The sequence below is a fragment of the Haliotis cracherodii genome, unplaced genomic scaffold (assembly GCF_022045235.1).
Source record: "Haliotis cracherodii isolate W230 unplaced genomic scaffold, xgHalCrac1.p SCAF_11, whole genome shotgun sequence".
Classification (NCBI taxonomy): Eukaryota; Metazoa; Mollusca; class Gastropoda; order Lepetellida; family Haliotidae; genus Haliotis; species Haliotis cracherodii.
This window is the reverse complement of record NW_027266266.1, coordinates 16,762,167-16,783,523: the sequence shown is the minus strand read 5'-3', so window position 1 is coordinate 16,783,523 and position 21,357 is coordinate 16,762,167. Positions and strand designations below refer to the sequence as shown.

Genomic DNA, 21,357 nt, shown 5'->3' with positions numbered 1-21,357 from the left:
CTGGCGTGCCCAAGGGACGCAACTCTGCGAATTGCGACGCCTTAGACGACTGGGCCACCCGTGCCCCCAAACCGATTCGACTGCCTCCTTCTTCCTAAGTAATTGGGCATCCGGCATTCCACTTAATTTTTCTTACCATCAAATTTAACAACTCGTGTGTCATTGCAAGAAAATTAGACTGGGATTTTCTCATAATCCATGGCAATGCGTGGGTGAAAACCTTAGGGCTAAATACTTAATTGATTTGTCACTCTTTTCAAAAAAAAAAAAACAGATGAAAAATAAATTACGACTTTGAAATATTGGCATCCGCGAATGAGATTAACAGTTCAAAGAATCCAGCATCCTGCACTGTGGCATCCGGGATACATCCGGGCTCGGTATCCGGCGTCACAATAACGGGATTGGGCATCCACGTCAGAATGTCGGACACAAACATCAATCCCAAAGAGAGAGTACACACCAGTGTATAAACTGTATTGAACTTTTCCGGGTGTGGTGTCTGTAACTTAAATTATCCATATAATAACAAGTCTGTAGAAGCATTTTACCAACATGCGTATAGCTTTCTCAGACACTAAGCTAATATATATTAAGGCTGTAGACTGGAAACGTGAAATTTGCATAATCATCGATGCAGATGTGAAACTCTCGTATGAGTATACTTGTTTTGCTCGGTATATCCATGTTGTGTCCCGCAGTACACCATAACGTTTCATACACCCCGCCCTGTTCTTATTGATTTGGTTGTGGAAGTTTCATCCTTTCGGTATATTCATCACACGTTTTGTTCCTCTTGTTCCAAACTGTTGACATAATTTTCCTCCTCACCTCCTGTATGTTTCAGATGTGTATCTAATGGAAAACGCTAATATGTGGTATCAAGTATTATCACTTGAGGGATGAGTGTTGCACGTGATCCAACAGACGGTTGTTAGAAGAGCATCAAATGTTCTTAGGCAAACAGTATCGACGACCTTTCCTCGGGGCACTTATTTCAGCGTATTCGTGCGCTTATGATTAATGGATCAGTGTTTTCCACTGTATTGTTAACCTAATTTATCTGAAATATCAACACACAATGTGAATATAGCGTATCCAGTCTATGCAGGACTGGATCAACAATCAACACGAACATGTGTACATTTGGATGAACTATTTCGAACACCATTCTTGGCGGAATAAATGTATACATTAGTGGAGTTGTTCGGTCGGAATGGAGGCGATATGCCATCTTTGTAAGATGTGAAGTGGATAAAATATTTCCCCATAACAGTCTCCTTTTTCTAACCAGCCATGCCTCGATGTGAATTCTCAACAAGAATAATTCCTGCAACATGTGCATGGAGTTTGATCCTGGGGTGCACATCCCTGTACTTCGTATTTGTGTGAGTAATGAACCCATCACCTGGCCGAACTGTCTGAACCCGGCTTCCGAACTACAATCAACATTACATTTGTTGATATATATTGCCTCTTGAATAATAGAAGTATGTCGCAAGACACGTGCACGTGTAAAAGTGAAAGTTACGAAAGTATATCGTGTTATTTAGTTCGCCGGCTTTAACATGCCGTGTAGATACATGTATGACGAAGCCTGTGGTCATTTCCTGTGATAAGCTATAGTCTGGATTTGTCAGTAAAATATTTTGTACTTAACAGTATTTTCATATCCTGTTTTAAGTTTTAACAAGTTGTAATATGATTATATGTAAGACGTGTGGCACTTTCGATGAGGTATTAATTCTAGCCTCCAAATATCTAACCCATGTTTCATAGTGACCCACCCTACCCATCATTTATTATCAGTGAAGTAGGCCTGTATAGATCACCTGGCACTAAGTTTGAGCTTTGTTTCTTTTGTAATTTTGCATGTCATGATGGACATATCCTCACAATTAACATTGAATACACATTTTCACACTACAACAAGCACCCAATAATGAGTGAGCCTGATACCATGGATACTGTCATCCATGGTGCTCTTATTGAACAGGTAGAAACTGAATGTGTATATTGATCTGCTCACATACACTGATTTCATATCCATCACATTATTGAACCATACAAGATGAAGACGATTGATTATGTGTGCAGATTAGTGCTGTATATATTGGTTGAGAAGTCGATTAGTTCATACGAACGTACGGTTGACTCCAGTTCATCGGTTTACTTTGGTTCAGGTTATCGGCTATATCACAAGTTACATATGTTTGTATGATAAACAAAGATAATAAATCTAGTTAACATCAATTCATGAGATTGCACAATTGGAATCTTCAGTGGGGATACCGTGTTAGAATTCCTCTCCAGCAACCTATGCTGGTTGTAAGTTGGGTGGTCAGGCTTGGTGACATGGTTGATAGTAAGGAATGTTGCTCACAATATTGATCACTGGGTTGTCTGGTGGAGACTAAATTATTTACAGGCTGTCGTGATGTAGCTAGAATATTAAAATTTGTATCTTGGTAAGACACCCCAGATATGCCTCTTGAACCTATTGGGCCTATTACACTACATTTGCAAAATTTTAGTGCACCATGTTTACTATACCTGCACACCCAATAGAAAGAGAACATGCACCAACTAGTAGTGGGACGATACACTGATACATTGGTGGATAATGATGTTTTGCCTTTTTTTTGTTACATGCATCGATCATAGTCGCACGTTAACTAAAAGAATATCATTTCATCACTAATTAGAAGTGAAAATTAGTGTTGAAAATGATCCAATATGTATCACGATGCCATGCTCATGTTCCGATGCGTGAATGGATATTTTTTACTTTGGCAGAAAACAACTAGCCCCGTTAATTTTAGTTAGCCTCAGACTAACAGACTAGTGGATATGTCTAACCCCGTATAGCGCCTCATCCGTGTCATGGCTGGGATGATCAATAGTCTTTGACAGTCCCTGACCCTGTGATATCATTAATGGTAATTATCCTAATGAGTCTGATGTAATCTGTCATCAGTCAGGGAAGGTCTTCACAACTCTTGCTGTAACATGGTAATCAGTGAGTGGGGATGGGTGAGTGGCCTCATTAGGCCAGATCCATTTTGTTTTGTCATTTCTATTTCTGCTCAGCTCGCTCGTGAACCTTTTGCCTAATATCCTCCAGGGGTTCAGATAGATTCATTTTCCTGGACATTGACTGATTGTCAATCTCTTCAAATTCAGATCAAGAATAGGTCTCCAGCAACCCATGCTTGCTGTAAGAGGCGACTATGCTTGACATAAGAGACGACTAACGGGATCGGGTGGTCAGGCTTGCTGACTTCGTTGATGCGTGTCGACTTCGTTGATGCATGTCACCATGTCCCAATTGTGTGGGTCTTGATATTCATCACTGGATTGTCTGGTCCAGACTTGATTATTTACAGACTGCCGTCATTTAGCTGGAATATTGCTGAGTGCGGTGTTAAACAACACCTTTAAATTATGATATTTTACTCCAATACCATAGCTATCTGCATCAACAATGATCAAGATCTGATGACAACTCCATAGAAGGTGTGTCAGGGGAACGCCTAGCAAACCTTGACCACCCAATCTAACTGAAGGATGCCATTGAACTGACGTCATCTTTCTAAAGTGATGTGGCTTCATTTCAAATTTCAGTTCATATCTAAACCCACACAAATATTCCTTAGATCGACTTCCTGCGGTGTGGATGCCATGTCACTCAGAAACAACAGTGTATAGCATATCTGTAAAAATATGTCAGGGCTTTAATTAACACAACATAAACTGGTAAATAAGAAAATAAAAAATATGAAGACTCAAACCATTGTTTGCCATGTTTACTTTTGGAAGTTATGATTGAATGAACATGAGGAAATTCTTAAAATAAATTTTTTTGGTGGTTTTATCAGCCATCAACACATGTTAGAGATGTCAACAACAATGTTTATTAGTCAGTACCTCCACTGGACATACAGGAGTACAAGTGACAGCTTTGTCTGTACGTGAATTTAATCATAATCAAGTGATGCGACTGATATTGTTTTGGATTTTGCATACTTGTAGAAATAGTGGTGGACTTAAGGTGCAACTTAAGACATAAGGAAATGATAATCAGTCATGTGATATGAGGAAGTTCTAAATAGGATTTGTTAACAGTATTAGCTGTTTTGTTCAAGTCTATCAGAGCTACAGTTAAGCTGCATATTTGCGTAAAATCCCCCCCTCCCCCCCGAAAATTTTTTTTTTCAAAAAATTTCAAAACACAATTACTTTAAAATGATCTAATAACCCAATTAAAATAGAAACCTTGAGTAAAAACTCAATTGCTCAAAAAGTTGTCTGGAACTGTGGTCTATGAAAGTTACGATCTGCAGTCTGTGCCAAAAACTTTTGAGTCTACTGGCCAGAACCATCATTTTCATTAAATTTAGTGTTATAATTATGTGGGCGATTATACATGTTATAAGCTGAGCTAACTACATGATGAGAACAAACAGAATTTTACTAGTTTTCGGAGAAGTGGCTAAAGTCGCAGGCTGTGTTTGTGGCAAAAACGTTTGATTCAACCAGCCTACAAATGTATTTTGTCATGATTTTCTGTCTATTTTAATCTTAGTTTATAGGCTGGTAAAATTTGATTTCCCTACACCAGAAGTAATTTTATTTGACACTGGCTCAAGACTAGTGGTAATAAAATGTTTAGGACAAAACCAAACATTCAGAAATGTCATGTTTGATATTTGTTATGTGACGTCTGTGAACAGTTAAGGCATTGAACAAAACTAAAGGTAATATCAGCTGTGGTACCGGCTAAACACTATCACCAGTCTTTGAAATTCACGTTAGGATCTGCTAGCCCAGGATTACTTAATTGATCTGATGACAAGTAGAAATCCAATGATCGTCTCCTCATAGTAGCATCTGAGGACACGGGTGTCCCAGTCGTCTAAGGCGTCGCAATTCGCTGTGCAGAGTTGCGTCCCCTGGGCACACCAGAAACCTATGATTGTGAGTTTGAATCCAGGTTTGCCCCGATTATGTTTCTATGTTTGTCAGCACTATACCCGTGCTCGTGGGTTTTCACCAAGGTGGCAAATGTCTAAGACCTGATATAACTGGAATACTGTTAAAAGCGGTGTTAAACCCAACTCACTCATAGTAGCATCTGAGGGCTATTATTACGAACCAGTTCAGAATACTTCAATTGTGCTACAAATCAGGTATGCACATGGCCACGAGTATGTTTGTCCAAGACAAGTCAAAATCGAAAAGGAATACAAATTTCCAAGGCTGGCCATAAAGAATATTCCAAATTAAGAATGTAATCCAAGTGATTTCTCCTCAAAACTTCAATAAACTAAATAAAAAGAGATTAAAATCCAATGGTAGGAACCTTACAGGTATAAAGAGTCACGCAAAGATCCAGGTAGAATAGGTCTTCAGCAGCCCATGCTTGCCGTAGAAGGCGACTATGCTAGTCGTAAAAAGGTGACTAACGTGATCAGGTGGTCAGGCTTGCTGACGTGGTTGATGAATGCCATTGATCCCAATTGCGTGGATTGATGCTCATGATATTAATCACTGGATTGTCTGGTCCAGACTGGATTATTTACAGACTGCCGTCATGCATGTCATATGGCTGGAATATTGCTGAGTGCGGCGTTAAACAACAAACTAACCAGCCAAGAGGTATAAAGAAACAGCATGATCAATTTGCATCTAACATTGAGCTCTCTCTACACATTGTATAGAAACTTTGGAAACAAGAGTGTGTGGCGAAGGGTTAAATACATGTGCTCCTAAATGCATAAATAATGATACCTCGATTGATTACCAGCTGCTCTGTGCAAGTAATTATGGATGGGTCTGTTTGGAGTTTGATTAAACATGCTGAAAAAGAAGGGGGGAAAATATTGAGAGCATGAGTTTGGTTTTAAGCCACTTTAAGTTTGATGTGGGTAGAAAGTCTGAAGTGATGAAAGTGTCAGACTTTGGTGCAACCCACGGACATGGCTATGGTGGTGACAAACCAGGAAACAATGAGGATAAACCATGATTCAAACTTGTGATCAAAGTTAATTGCAGTGCCTTAGACAACTGAGCCACCCGTGCCCTCTTGTGCTTAAGTACAAAGAATATACTGAAAACACAATGAGACATAAAATAAGGTGTTGCACCTTTATCTGTGTACAATTCACTGTTGGCTTTGATATGTCATAATTATGATTAAATATTTTCAACATGATAATGCTATTTTGATTGTTTTCGTTTACAGATGCCGATATTTAATGAATACCAGTACCTACGCACTAGCCATCCCGGTGTATCAGGGAATATTGACAATATTTGTCTTGGCAAACCTCTTCTTGGCTACGTTTATGGACCCAGGAATATATCCAAAAGGTGGGTTCTGTATAAGTTATGTTGATATATGTATCTTGAACATGTTGAAGTCACAATACATTTTGTACAGAATTAACATACGTATATCATGCATATTAGCATGTATGAGACAAATTTTGAGAAAAAATATCATTTGGGTCTAGGAGTCTCACAAAGCTTTGGGCGCAGACATTGTTGATGAAGACCACAAATACATGCTTACATGTTGCCTTGGCCAGTGGTAAGGATGTAGCTGTCACCCAGACCAGGCTCGAGGGAGGGGGGTTTACAGCTAGGACTATCAGGAATTCATTAATTCATATGAGCTTTACTATGCATTACCATAAAAAATGAGAAATCCTTGTGATGGTTTGGGACGGGGTGTTCGGGTAGCCTAGTGGTTAAAGCGTTCGCTCGTCACGCCGAAGACCCGGGTTTGATTCCTGTCATGGGTAAAATGTGTGAAGCCCATTTCTGGTGTCCCCCGCCGTGATATCGCTGGAATATTGCTGTGTAAAACAATACTCATTCACTCACTTCCACCCTTTGATACATGGGTTCTTGATTAGCTGGGAAACTTCATCCTCTGAGCCTGATTCTCATTTGACTAAAGCCATCATTTTCTCTCCACAGCCCATGAAGACGAAGCCAAAGATGATGACTTTAGGGCTCCATTATATAAAAATGTTGAAATAAAAGGTATAACAGTGAGGATGAAATGGTGCACAACATGCCAGTTTTACCGACCTCCTCGGTGTTCACATTGTAGTGTGTGCAACACATGTATAGAGGTGAGTTCTGGCGACATTAGCAAACTTTAGATCTGTTCAAATTATATTTTCATATGTTCCCATGAAAACAATTTTGACTTCGTCTCAAATCGAGGGTAGGGTTTGTTACCAGGCGATAATAATAAGTGCATTTATAATGCGCCAGATTCCATTCACCAAGTGGATGCTCATAGCGCTACACTATTATTACCCCATGACTTGAAAACCTCTCAACATTTTTCAACAACTAAACTTTGTGTGCTCATCAGCTTAACTGGTGCCGTTTACTTTTTTCAAATCTTCTAAATTTTATTTTGTTATGTTTCCATTGCAATTTGGTTTCAAACAACTCAACTATTGCCCTTTCAGATTTATCCGTTTTTATTTTTTTTTAAATTTCATGTTTCCATGGACAATGGAAGTAATTTGGACAAAGTCACAAATATGTTTGTTTCATGCCAATTCCCTACAGCTAATGAATATTTCTGTATGAAATCATAATCTTTACAGTCTGTAATTTGCTATTAGTGTTTCTTGGATTTGCAAACACATTTACAACACAAACAATTGTATCCAGAAAAAGGAGGGGAGGAGACATGTGTTTGAATAAAAACTCAGTCTAGTTTAAATTTGAGAAAGATTTCATATCTCATCAACTTTCATGGAGAATATTGTATATTGTACGTTTCTCAATTACTATACATGTATCATATATGTGTGTGTCTGGTCCAATTTAATCCAGTTGAATAATTATATTGGAACCAACTCAGAGGTGCCTATTTATTTTGTTTTTGACTAATGAACTTTTCAATGAACTGAAACCATGTTTTGTTCTCTTTTCAGACATTTGACCACCACTGCCCGTGGTTAAACAACTGCATAGGTCGACGCAACTATAGATATTTCTTCCTGTTTCTATGCTCACTCTCCGTACATAAAGTTAGTATATTTTCCCAGTGCCTCGTCTTTATGCTGCATCACAAAGATGAACTGGATGCGCCAGGCAGTATTTGTGCGTATCCTTTTCTTGAGAAATTCACCAAATGTTTGCTTTTCCATTTAGAACCCCTTGAACCCCTTGAGGACAGGCAACATAGCACATTATTGCTATAGATAATATGAAAAAAAAGGTGTTTCAGACAATTTAACGTTACCATGGCAATGAAGATGGGGAATGTTTTTGCTACATGATAATACATAGTCAATGTAGTTGGGTCCCTTGGGCACGCCAGAAACCCGTGATCGTGGGTTCAAATCCTGGTTTGCTTCAATTATGTTTCTAGCTTTAACAGCACCATAGTTTGCTCATGGGTTTCACCAAAGTGGTTTACATCTAAGACCTGCATCGCATTAGGCTTTTCTCCCACATTCAGCTGACACGCCGTGATATAACTGGAATAGTGTTAAAAGCGGCGTTAAACCCAACTCACTCACTTATGAATGTTTTTGTACATGTTCTACATGTTGTTTCTTCCTATGAATGTGGGTGATCAATTTGAGATAGAGATGGAATATCCTCCTTATAATGTTGTATATTTACTGTCATTTTTTGACTTGTTGACATGACCGTTTTGGTGTTCTTAAATTTTTTGTGTTGCTGGAAACATAGTTCCCCTTGCTTCCCTATTTATGTGGAATTGACCTGCGAACTATGCCCTGTTCATCCTTCACTGGGGCGGTCGGGTAGCATGGTGGTTAAAGTTTTCACATGTCACACCGAAGACCCGGGTTCGATTCCTGACATGGGTACAATGTGTGAAGCCCATTTCTGGTGTCCCCCGCTGTGATGTTGCTGGAATATTGCTAAAAGCGGCGTGAAACCTCGCTCACTCACTCACTCACTCACTCACTCACTCACTCACTCACTCACTCACTCACTCACTCACTCACTCACTCATGTCCACATCATCCTGTTAGTCGTAAGAGGCGACCAAATGAATAAAAGATCGTGGCTCGCAATATCAATCACTAGATTGTCTGGTCCTGACTTAATTATTTATAGGCAGTCGTCATATAGCTGGACTATTGCTGAGTGCATTGTGTCTGCAGTGACCTATACTTGTACTAGAGGTCAGGTGGTCACGTCATCATATCCTGACTGAGTTTTTGTTTGTTTGTTTGTTTGTTGTTTAACGTCTTACACAGCAATATTCCAGCTATAAGACAGCAGTCTGTAAATAATCGAGTCTGGACAAGACAATCCTGTGATTGACATCATGAGCATCGGTCTCCGCAATTGGGATATGATGACATGCATCAACCAAGTCAGCGAGTCTGACCACCTGATCCCTTAAGTCGCCTATTACGACAAGTATAGTTGCCTTTTACAGCAAGAATGGGTTGCTGAAGACCTATTCTGACCCGGATCTTCGGATTTAAGAGGAATTTTGTAGATTAGAGGCATTAAAAACAACAACCAATGTCCTTGACCTGTGTCCAGTATTGTAGTAATGTGTATAATTGGGCTGCTGATCATCCCGGTGGCAGGACTGACCGGCTTCCACATGGTGCTGGTGTCAAGGGGCAGGACGACTAATGAACAGGTGAGTCGCCAGGTAAAAACACTTTTACTTACACTTATGATGAGATATTGCAGCAGTCTGCCACTTCAGAAACACGTCTAAGCCTAAATCGGATAAACTTTCTTTCTGTCTGGAAAACTCAGCTCATTATACGTTATATGTCATTATGTTAACATTAACGGATATTAATATGTTGTCAGTAGATGAGTTTGACCTTGTCTCACGTTATTTATCAGTACATTAACAGAAACGGATATTAGAAATGTCAGTAGATGAGTTTAGCCGTGTTGTCTCAAAACCTTTTGGCACAGACGCTGTAGTAGTAAGGGAAAATATCACAGTTCTCTTGTGTTTTCAATTCCAGTGAATACAGTAATCATTGATAATGTTGGTCCTGGAATATGAAACCTAATGCCAGTGTCTGATTAAATTTTGTCACAATGTGATCTGTATTTTTGTCATTGTAAGTGATCTTTTATCCCAGGTAATTCCAAATTGTCAAATTTGGGTTTGACACCTCTGCAGTAGCCTGAGCCAGTTAAGCGAAGCAGTAAACACCCTAATGTTTGTGTTGGATAAAACACATCAGGTTTTTATGAGATTAGAACCCGAAACATATGAGGAAGTGTTTTATCTAACCATGTGCTAACAAAAACAAAAATCTGAAACAACATTTATGAACAATTTTTTGTTTCAAACATACTTTCTATGAAGCTAAGGAAACGGGTTAAAAATATTTCTTGCTGGTGTACATGTACTTGAAAAAGGTTGCAAATTCTATCCACTAAAATATAAAGAAGACATTTGTCATTTGATTTTACATTATTCCATGTATGTCCCATGAAGATTCGGGGTAAAATACGTCTTCAGCAACCCATGCTTGTCATCATAAGAGGTGACTATGCTTGACATAGGAGGCGACTAAAGGGATCAGGTGGTCAGGATTGCTTACTTGGTTGATGCATGTCATCGTATCCCAATTGCTTGGATCGATGCTCATGATATCAGTGACTGGCTTGTCTGGTCCAGACTCGATTATTTACAGACCGCCGTCATATAGCTGGAATATTGCTGAGTGTGGTGATATAACGAGAAGCGAACAAACATTAGTTCATTTGATGTGATTTCCATTTTGTTTTAAGTGCATTATAAGCTGTAGCTAGGGACATTCACGTTACAACATGACTGGAACATGAATATGTATAAAGATTCTTGACTTGGTTGATGCATGTCAACTGCGTGGATCGATGCTCATGATGTCAATCACTGGATTGTCTGATCCAGACTCGATTATTTACAGACTGCTGTCATATAGCTGGAATATTGCTGAGTGCGGCGTTAAACAACAAACCAACCAACCAACCAACCAACCAACCCATATAAGAGATTTAATGTGATAGGAGAACAATAGGATTACGCCACTAGAGGTTTATTAATCATACCCACATGTGTTGCATGACTTGTTTTCTGTTGTGATGACCAGGTTACAGGGAAGTTTAAAGGTGGGCACAACCCCTTCTCTCGAGGCTGCTGGCTCAACTGTAGTTATGCTCTCTGTGGACCACAGTGGCCTAAGTGAGTATGTTGATGTAGCTGTAGTCCCCACAGTGGCCTAAGTGAGTATTGATGTAGCTGTAGTCCCCACAGTGGCCTAAGTGAGTATGTTAATGTAGCTGTAGTCCCCCACAGTGGCCTAAGTGAGTATTGATGTAGCTGTACTCCCCCACAGTGGCCTAAGTGAGTATTGATGTAGCTGTAGTCCCCCACAGTGGCCTAAGTGAGTATGTTGATGTAGCTGTAGTCCCCCACAGTGGCCTAAGTGAGTATTGATGTAGCTGTACTCCCCCACAGTGGCCTAAGTGAGTATTGATGTAGCTGTAGTCCCCCACAGTGGGCTAAGTGAGTATGTTGATGTAGCTGTAGTCCCCCACAGTGGCCTAAGTGAGTATTGATGTAGCTGTAGTCCCCACAGTGGGCTAAGTGAGTATGTTGATGTAGCTGTAGTCCCCACAGTGGCCTAAGTGAGTATTGATGTAGCTGTAGTCCCCACAGTGGGCTAAGTGAGTATGTTGATGTAGCTGTAGTCCCCACAGTGGCCTAAGTGAGTATTGATGTAGCTGTAGTCCCCACAGTGGCCTAAGTGAGTATGTTGATGTAGCTGTACTCCCCCCCACTGTGGCCTAAGTGAGTATGTTAATGTAGCTGTAGTCCCCCACAGTGGCCTAAGTGAGTATTGATGTAGCTGTAGTCCCCACAGTGGGCTAAGTGAGTATGTTGATGTAGCTGTAGTCCCCACAGTGGCCTAAGTGAGTATGTTGATGTAGCTGTAGTCCCCACAGTGGCCTAAGTGAGTATTAATGTAGCTGTAGTCCCCACAGTGGCCTAAGTGAGTATGTTGATGTAGCTGTAGTCCCCACAGTGGCCTAAGTGAGTATGTTGATGTAGCTGTAGTCCCCACAGTGGCCTTAGGGAGTATGTTGATGTAGCTGTAGTCCCCACAGTGGCCTAAGTGAGTATTGATGTAGCTGTAGTCCCCACAGTGGCCTAAGTGAGTATGTTAATGTAGCTGTAGTCCCCCACAGTGGCCTAAGTGAGTATTGATGTAGCTGTAGTCCCCACAGTGGCCTAAGTGAGTATGTTGATGTAGCTGTAGTTCATAACAGTGGCCTAAGTGAGTATGTTGATGTAGCTGTAGTCCCCACAGTGGCCTAAGTGAGTATTAATGTAGCTGTAGTCCCCACAGTGGCCTAAGTGAGTATGTTGATGTAGCTGTAGTCCCCACAGTGGCCTAAGTGAGTATTGATGTAGCTGTAGTCCCCACAGTGGCCTTAGGGAGTATGTTGATGTAGCTGTAGTCCCCACAGTGACCTAAGTGAGTATGTTGATGTAGCTGTAGTTCATAACAGTGGCCTAAGTGAGTATGTTGATGTAGCTGTAGTCCCCACAGTGGCCTAAGTGAATATTGATGTAGCTGTAGTCCCCACTGTGGCCTAAGTGAATATGTTGATGTAGCTGTAGTCCCCACAGTGGGCTAAGTGAGTATGTTGATTTGGCTGTAGTCCCAAACACTGGCCTTAGGGAGTATGTTGATGTAGCTGTAGTTCATAACAGTGGCCTAAGTGAGTATGTTGATGTAGCTGTAGTCCCCACAGTGGCCTAAGTGAGTATGTTGATGTAGCTGTAGTCCCCACAGTGGCCTAAGTGAGTATGTTGATGTAGCTGTAGTCCCCCACAGTGGCCTAAGTGAGTATGTTGATGTAGCTGTACTCCCCCCACAGTGGCCTAAGTGAGTATGTTGATGTAGCTGTACTCCCCCCCACAGTGGCCTAAGTGAGTATGTTGATGTAGCTGTAATCCCCCCACAGTGGCCTAAGTGAGTATGTTGATGTAGCTGTACTCCCCCCACAGTGGCCTAAGTGAGTATGTTGATGTAGCTGTACTCCCCCCCACAGTGGCCTAAGTGAGTATGTTGATGTAGCTGTAATCCCCCCACAGTGGCCTAAGTGAGTATGTTGATGTAGCTGTAATCCCCCACAGTGGCCTAAGTGAGTATGTTGATGTAGCTGTAATCCCCCACAGTGATCTCACTATCCACCCCAATTTTGAGCTATGATCTCACCATCCACCCGAACTTTGAGCTATGATCTCGACATCCACCCCAACTTTGAGATGTGAGCTAACTGTCCATACCAACTTTGAGATGTGAGCTAACTGTCCACCCTAACTTTGAGAGGTGAGCTAACTGTCCATCCCAACTTTGAGATGTGAGCTAACTGTCCATACCAACTTAAAGATGTGAGCTAACCGACCATACCAACTTTGAGATGGGAGCTAACTGTCTTCCCCAACTTTGAGATGGGAGCTAACTGTCCACCCCAACGTTGAGATGTGAGCTAACTGTCCACCCCAACCTTGAGATGTGAGCTAACTGTCCACCCCAACTTTGAGATGTGAGCTAACTGTCCATCCCAACTTTGAGATGTGAGCTAACTGTCCACCCTAACTTTGAGATGTGAGCTAACTGTCCATCCCAACTTTGAGATGTGAGCTAACTGTCCATCCCAACTTTGAGATGTGAGCTAACTGTCCATCCCAACTTTGAGATGTGAGCTAACTGTCCATCCCAACTTTGAGATGTGAGCTAACTGTCCATACCAACTTTAAGATGTGAGCTAACTGTCCATCCCAACTTTGAGATGTGAGCTAACTGTCCATCCCAACTTTGAGATGTGAGCTAACTGTCCACCCTAACTTTGAGATGTGAGCTAACTGTCCATCCCAACTTTGAGATGTGAGCTAACTGTCCATCCCAACTTTGAGATGTGAGCTAACTGTCCATACCAACTTTAAGATGTGAGCTAACTGTCCATACCAACTTTGAGATGGGAGCTAACTGTCCATCCCATCTTTTAGATGGGAGCTAACTGTCCATACCAACTTTGAGATGTGAGCTAACTGTCCACCCCAACTTTGAGATGTGAGCTAACTGTCCATCCCAACTTTGAGATGTGAGCTAACTGTCCATACCAACTTTGAGATGTGAGCTAACTGTCCACCCCAACTTTGAGATGTGAGCTAACTGTCCACCCCAACTTTGAGATGTGAGCTAACTGTCCACCCCAACTTTGAGATGTGAGCTAACTGTCCATCCCAACTTTGAGATGTGAGCTAACTGTCCACCCCAACTTTGAGATGTGAGCTAACTGTCCATCCCAATTTTGAGATGTGAGCTAACTGTCCACCCCAACTTTGAGATGTGAGCTAACTGTCCACCCCAACTTTGAGATGTGAGCTAACTGTCCATCCCAATCTGTACAGTCTGTCTCCCTGCTCCTCCACACAGATTAGTTGCCTACATTCCCAAGACGAGGACAATACAGATCGAGTCGTCAAAGGTTACGTACGTGGCCGCGGACAAAGATGTGAAGCTCTACTCCGACGCCAGCTCTAACGGGATCCAGCGAGACGGGCGCTCAGTCAACAACAGTGTGAGTAGGCTATAAGGTTGTACACACTTTCAGTATCAGCATCCCACTTTGACATCGTCTACGTCACCGCTGCACTGTCGTAGTTGGGATGGAGTATGCACGGATGTAGTTGCAGACGTCGTAGGAGGGAGAGTATCTGTAAACATTACAAGTTTGTAGGGCTGTCATTTTAATAAGCTAAACAGACTTGAAAATGTCTTCACTGCCTCCCAAGTGTTTTCAAAAGAATTTCAGGATTTATGATAATTGGGTATAAAATTACCAGAAAAACTTTCTGTGGAGCCTAAACCATAAGAATTACCAATTAGTTTCCTGTAATTGTTCAGTCCTCTTTTTGTTGAGAAAATTATTGTATTTTCTGTTTTGCAAAACATTTTGTATTGGACATGACTGTTATTAGTTACATGTTTTATCCGATATCTAAACCAAGCCAAAACTCGCAAATAAGTTTTATATTTGTACTATGGTGAATATTTCCTAAAGACAGTTTATTCCTTTATTGAGACTAATTCTGTCGATTTGGCGCTATTGAGTGACAGCCCTGGTGGTAAGTTATGTTGGACAATAAGGAGATATCTTTGCTGAATTCAATTTAAAGAGCTGTTGGTAAGATTCAGACCTTTATTTCTAGGTTCTATATTATTAAGCCTTGCTTGATTGTAATTTTTTAAAAGATGTTGGACATTAGGTCTGCCTTATTACATGTTAAAGTTAAACATGTGTCTTGATATTAACATATGAAGTCGTAATGTTTGTAAGATTTAGTAATGTTCTGGAACCATCAGAATATTAACAATGATACATTCAATTTATTGTTAAAGGCACACTAACAACCTTTGTAACTATTATTTCTTTTGATGTAAATAATTAACCTCGGGTAAGTATTGTGTATGTTAAGTGTTAAACATTTCGTCAGTGTGTATTTCATTTCAAAGCGGGACTTTGTAAATGACTATTACACTTGCTTTGACATGTCTGGGAATAGGATTCAATGACATCCTTGGTAAATATTTGAGTTTGAAGTATTGTCTCCTAGTATTTAAACCACGTAGTTGTATTTGCTTTACATATCTGCTATCCAGTCTTAAGTTGACATGGGGGCAGTGGGGTAGCCTTGTGGTTGAAGCAGTGGCTTGTCACGCTGAAGACCCACGTTCAATTCCCAAAGTATACAGTGTGTACAATCTCAATAAAATCAGATTGCTTACTCCGATACAACACCTATCTGTGTGAATATTTGAGGACCGCTTCATATAAGTCATGTCTGTTGACCCCTGAGCGAACTGTTCAAGCTAATTGAAAGATTGTTATATTTTTGTTATATTAAATACTTTCAATGATATAATGCTCTGCATTATTAGTCTACATTCAAAAGTGGTCGTCTTTGTTCGTTTTAGAGATACAGAAATTATGTATGTTGATCTGAATATTTCGCTCACTCATACCTTGGATTTAGAAGCCTCAACTTTTGCATGAGAATGCAACCTCTTATGGAGGTTCAAGATAGAGACATTAGATAGCAGATCTGAATACTTTGCTCACTCATACCTGGGCTTTAGAAGCCTCGACCCGTGAAAATCCGGGGTAGAATAGGCCTTCAGCAACCAATACTTGCCGTAAAAGGTGACTAAAGAGGCGACTAACGGGATCGGGTGGTCAGGCTCTCGCTGACTTGGTTGAAGCATGTCATCGATTCAAAATGTGTGGATCGATGCTCATGATGTCAATCACTGGATTGTCTGGTCCAGACTCGATTATTTACAGACCGCCGTCATATAGCTGGAATATTGCTGAGTGCAACATTAAACCACACACATACACTTTAGAAGCCTCAACCTTCGCATGAGAACACAACCTCCTGTGGAGGTTTCCTCAGATCTTCACGCAGTCGGGAATCTCATCAGAGTAAAAGATCTGAGTTTACATGAGATTGCAATATGTGAAACCTGTTTCTGGTGTCTGCCTGACGTGATTTGGCTGGATCATTGCTAAAAGTGGAATAAATTCATACTTACTCCATCAATATTGCCAGTGGGGCGTAACACACTTTTGACATGGCTTGGGCCATGATATACTGTAAGAAATAGTCAGTGAATTGTTCGAAGTTTCATGATGATTTATGATGTAATACCCCTTTCAATTGCCAAAAACACAGATATTAGTGTCGAGTAACAAATATATTGATATGTATATTTACATTTGGATTTTCCTATCTTTAAAGAATTCAGTGGTAGATTTTCAGACTTACTATGAATGCATCACTTAACGTATCCATGTGGAATCTCATTTGTGATTATCAAGTTTCTTGAGCCCCATTCCATTAAGATACTGGACCCTTTTGCTATTATGACTTCGTTTTGAGCCTGATTTTAATGTCAGGATAATACAAATAGCTGTCCAGTCAGCTAACACCAACAAGGGAGAGAATTCTGTGCTGAGTTAGTGATAAGAGAGATCGACATAATGTTGCTTCAGAAATGGAGCTTTGGTGGCAATAGGGTCCGGGGTTTTTATCGTAATAAAATGGAGACATGATACACGGGATATTCAAGCATGGTAGATTCTGGGATAGAGTTGGTCTCCATGTCAAACTTCAGACAAGTGGGTCACAATGGCTGCGTTGTAGGACTAGGACCGAAACATTCTCAGTAAATCAGATCTCTTGCTCCAATATGATACGATACCTCTTGAGATCTGAGGACACCAGAGAGGGTCTCGTCAAGTGAACAGTGAGCCACCTTGGACCATCCAATCTTTGTGAAGGATGAGAGGGTTTGAGCCAATCATGTTAACTTTCTGATAGGATTTGCTTCATTTCTTTACCGCCTCTATGTGGACATTTTTATTTCAACAAATGAAAACCCTTGTAATTATCCTTTGTATGGTAGATGCCACGGAACTCAGAAACGACAGGGTATATAAATATTGTATACAGACAGCGTGTATTAAATATCCGCAACAGTATAACGGAAAAGCTTTCATTATGTACATAATGTTGAGATACAAACATCAGGTTTGCTGGTCTGAATGTGCTGCTCACTGGTACCGAGAATTTAGGACCCGTGAAGATCTGGGGTAGAATAGGTCTTCAGCAACCCATGCTTGCCGTAAAAGGCGACTATGCTTGTCGTAAGATGTGTCTAATGGCCTCGGGTGGTCTGGCTCGCTGACTTGGTTGAAGCATGTCATCGATCCCATTTGCGTGGATCGATGCTTATGATGTCAATCGCTAGATTGTCTGGTCCAGATTATTTACAGACCGCTGTCACATAGCTGGAATATTACTGAGTGTGGCGTAAAACAACAAACCAGCCAAACCGAGACCTTAGAAGCCTCCACCCTTTCCATGCTGATTAGAAAGTGTGCTCAAATCTTCATGCAGAGAGGGATCGTATCGGAGGAAAAGATCTGATTGGAACTGAAACTACCAGGAAGTCCTGGCTTCTGGTGTTCACTTGTTGTTTTGACCATGTATGTGTGCACCTGGATCAATTACTGTTTAGCAACAGTTCAAAAACAGCTCTTTTGTATTCATTAACCATATGTCATAAAGGAGATAGCAGTGGACCATGCATCACACCACTATGAATGTTTTAAAATTTTAGGAAAATTATAAAAATATTAAAAATGTATTAATGGTATAAATCCTTTCTTTTTATCATTGTTCAAGTATTTGTAATGTCTTTCAAATTGACAACTTAGTTTTCATGTGGTTTCATGCTGTTGGTCAGATGATTGTCAAAAACCTGTAAGAAATACAAATACAAATATGAGAACAATTTGTACTTATATATTACTGTCATTGGGGGCTCGGGTGGCCCAGTCATCTTAGGTGCTGTGATTCGCTGTGCAGAGTTGCAACCCTTGGGCACTCCAGAAACCTATGATGGTGGGTTCGAATCCAGGTTCGCCCTAATTATGTTTCTGGGTTTGTCAGAACCATCCCCGTGCTCGTGGGTTTCATCAAAGTGGTAAACGTCTGAGACCTGCATCACTTTGGGCTTTCCTCCCACATTAAGCTGACATGCCGTGATATAACTGGAATACTGTTAAAAGCGGTGTTAAACCTAACTCACTCACTTACATTACTGTCATAGGCCTATGCTGAGGTATTGGAGTTATGACCACTTTAGAAGGGATCCCATGTAATGGTATTTTCAAAATTACTTTCAAATTGCACTGATTGAGAAATAAAAAATCTGGGCTTGGCACCTCTTCTCAAAAGTAAAACCTATCAATGGAAAATGTGAGTGACTACGAGGTTAACTTGGTCAATATGGGGAACATTTTGTAGAACTCATTCTCCTCCACTGAAGTAACTAAACCTGTCCCAATCCTGACAATAGCATTATCAGCCGTGTGATTTATTCTGCTGTGGTAACAGCTGCCAGCTGGCTGATGCTGGGATGATTGTACTATCATATTATAACATCATTATTACTTGTTGGGGGATCCACACACATCGTCACAGCTTTCTCTTTGCTTCATTGACAGCTGTTGCGCAACTTCTCGTCATCTATTTTCATGACTTACCTCCCCTTGCATTGGTTAACATTAAGTGAGACTGTGGAGAGGTATTCATGCTGATTTATGTAAATGATATCATCCATATGCAAATTGAATATAATTTTTAAGAATTTCTGTGTTATTCATGATTCATAGTTCACATTTTCTCTGTCTAACAGCGAAAGTGACGATTTTGAGCCAAAATCCAATTTTTTTCGATTTTAACTGTATTTCAATGGAATAAGAAAATAATCATTTTTAATGTAGATCTACAGGTATGTTACCCATTTCATGGAGCTAAATTGAATTTTGAATCGAACGCACAGCAGAAAGAAACCTGATGTGTAAGGTCAGGAATAATGGATGACCAAATTTTGTAGTGTGGGAATCCATACAGCAATATGCTGGAATTCTAAGATGTTCTAACTTGCAAATGTAAACATGAAAGAATGTTATAAGTTACTCTCTGAGATCAACTCTTTCAGGTAATCAAGGTGATGCAAGATGACTTAGTTTACAGCGGTCCCTTGTTGTCAGTAGCTATATATTGCTCATGAACTTTATCAAAGATTGATTAGTTCTAGCTTTCAGGGGCGGTCGGGTAGCCTAGTGGTTAAAGCGTTAGCTCATCACGCTGAAAACTCGGGTTCAATTCCCGACATTGGTACAATGTGTGAAGCCCATTTCTGGTGTCCCCTGCAGTGAAATTGCTGGAATATTGCTGAAAGTGGCGTAAAACCATACTCACTCACTCCAGCTTTCAGCTATGGAATTGATCATGAATTCTATGTACTGGATAATTTAAAAACTGTATCAGGTCATTTCAATGTGTTGTTTGGAGACATAACCATTGAGTGTTACTTCAGTCAATTCAATTTTCAAGCTGATGAGGTTTTGAGACACATTTCTGTCATGGCTATTTCAAACTTTCCTAGTACTGGTGAATGTTTTTGTTGGACAGAATATGGTAAAAATGTCATTTTGAAGTATTGCTACTTTATCTGATGTTATTGTCTTGAGGGGTGTAAACAATGAATGGGAAAGAATCAAAACGTTAAGTGATCATCAGTCTGCATTTCAAACCAATGTTCATCCTGGATTATGAACAACAAACAAACAAAACCAGTCTGTGACACTAACTTTTGAGTCCACTTCCTCAAACTTAGCATCATTTTCAGTACATTATTGTGTTATCATGTGGAGTTTTATTAGTTGATCTCAGTGGACTAAACAGAAAGTTACTTGTCTCATGGATCAGAGAACGGCTACAGTAGGGAACTGAAGTACACAATGCTAAAAATACCCCTCCAATCTAGTAGTGGAACGATACACTGATGTTTTGGTTGATCGTGATTTTGTTACTTCTGAACAATGCTAAAAATACCAATCCAATCTAGTAGTGGAACGATACACTGATATTTTGGTTGATCGAGATTTTGTTACTTCTGAACAATGCTAAAAATACCCATCCAATCTAGTAGTGGAACGATACACTGATATTTTGGTGGATCGTGATTTTGTTACTTCTGAACAATGCTATAAATACCCATCCAATCTAGTAGTGGAACGATACACTGATATTTTAGTTGATCGAGATTTTGTTACTTCTGAACAATGCTAAAAATACCCATCCAATCTAGTAGTGGAACGATACACTGATATTTTGGTGGATCGTGATTTTGTTACTTCTGAACAATGCTAAAAATCCCATCCAATCTAGCAGTGGAAAGATACACTGATATTTTGGTTGATTGTGATTTTGTTTCTTCTGAACAATGCTAAAAATACCCATCCAATCTAGTAGTGGAACGATACACTGATATTTTGGTGGATCGTGATTTTGTTACTTCTGAACAATGCTAAAAATACCCATCCAATCTAGTAGTGGAACGATACACTGATATTTTGGTGGATCGTGATTTTGTTACTTCTGAACAATGCTAAAAATACCCATCCAATCTAGTAGTGGAACGATACACTGATATTTTGGTTGATCGTGATTTTGTTTCTTCTGAACAATGCTAAAAATACCCATCCAATCTAGTAGTGGAACGATACACTGATATTTTGGTGGATCGTGATTTTGTTACTTCTGAACAATGCTAAAAATACCCATCCAATCTAGTAGTGGAACGATACACTGATATTTTGGTTGATCATGATTTTGTTTCTTCTGAACAATGCTAAAAATACCTATCCAATCTAGTAGTGGAACGATAC

At 40.2% G+C, this 21,357-nt stretch overlaps 1 protein-coding gene across 1 annotated transcript in view; it reads left to right on the top strand.

Annotated features, from left to right (window-relative positions):
* The first annotated feature begins 1,037 nt into the window (after positions 1-1,037).
* LOC139456271 (palmitoyltransferase ZDHHC5-A-like) overlaps positions 1,038-21,357 on the top strand; it is a 32,114-nt gene continuing 11,794 nt past the window's right edge. Inside the window, exons 1-7 of the mRNA XM_071237891.1 lie at positions 1,038-1,388; positions 6,245-6,372; positions 6,985-7,142; positions 7,965-8,137; positions 9,562-9,664; positions 11,127-11,218; positions 14,487-14,631. Coding sequence (XP_071093992.1) covers positions 1,297-1,388; positions 6,245-6,372; positions 6,985-7,142; positions 7,965-8,137; positions 9,562-9,664; positions 11,127-11,218; positions 14,487-14,631 — 891 coding nt within the window. The 5' untranslated portion in view covers positions 1,038-1,296. The remainder of the gene's footprint in view (positions 1,389-6,244; positions 6,373-6,984; positions 7,143-7,964; positions 8,138-9,561; positions 9,665-11,126; positions 11,219-14,486; positions 14,632-21,357) is intronic.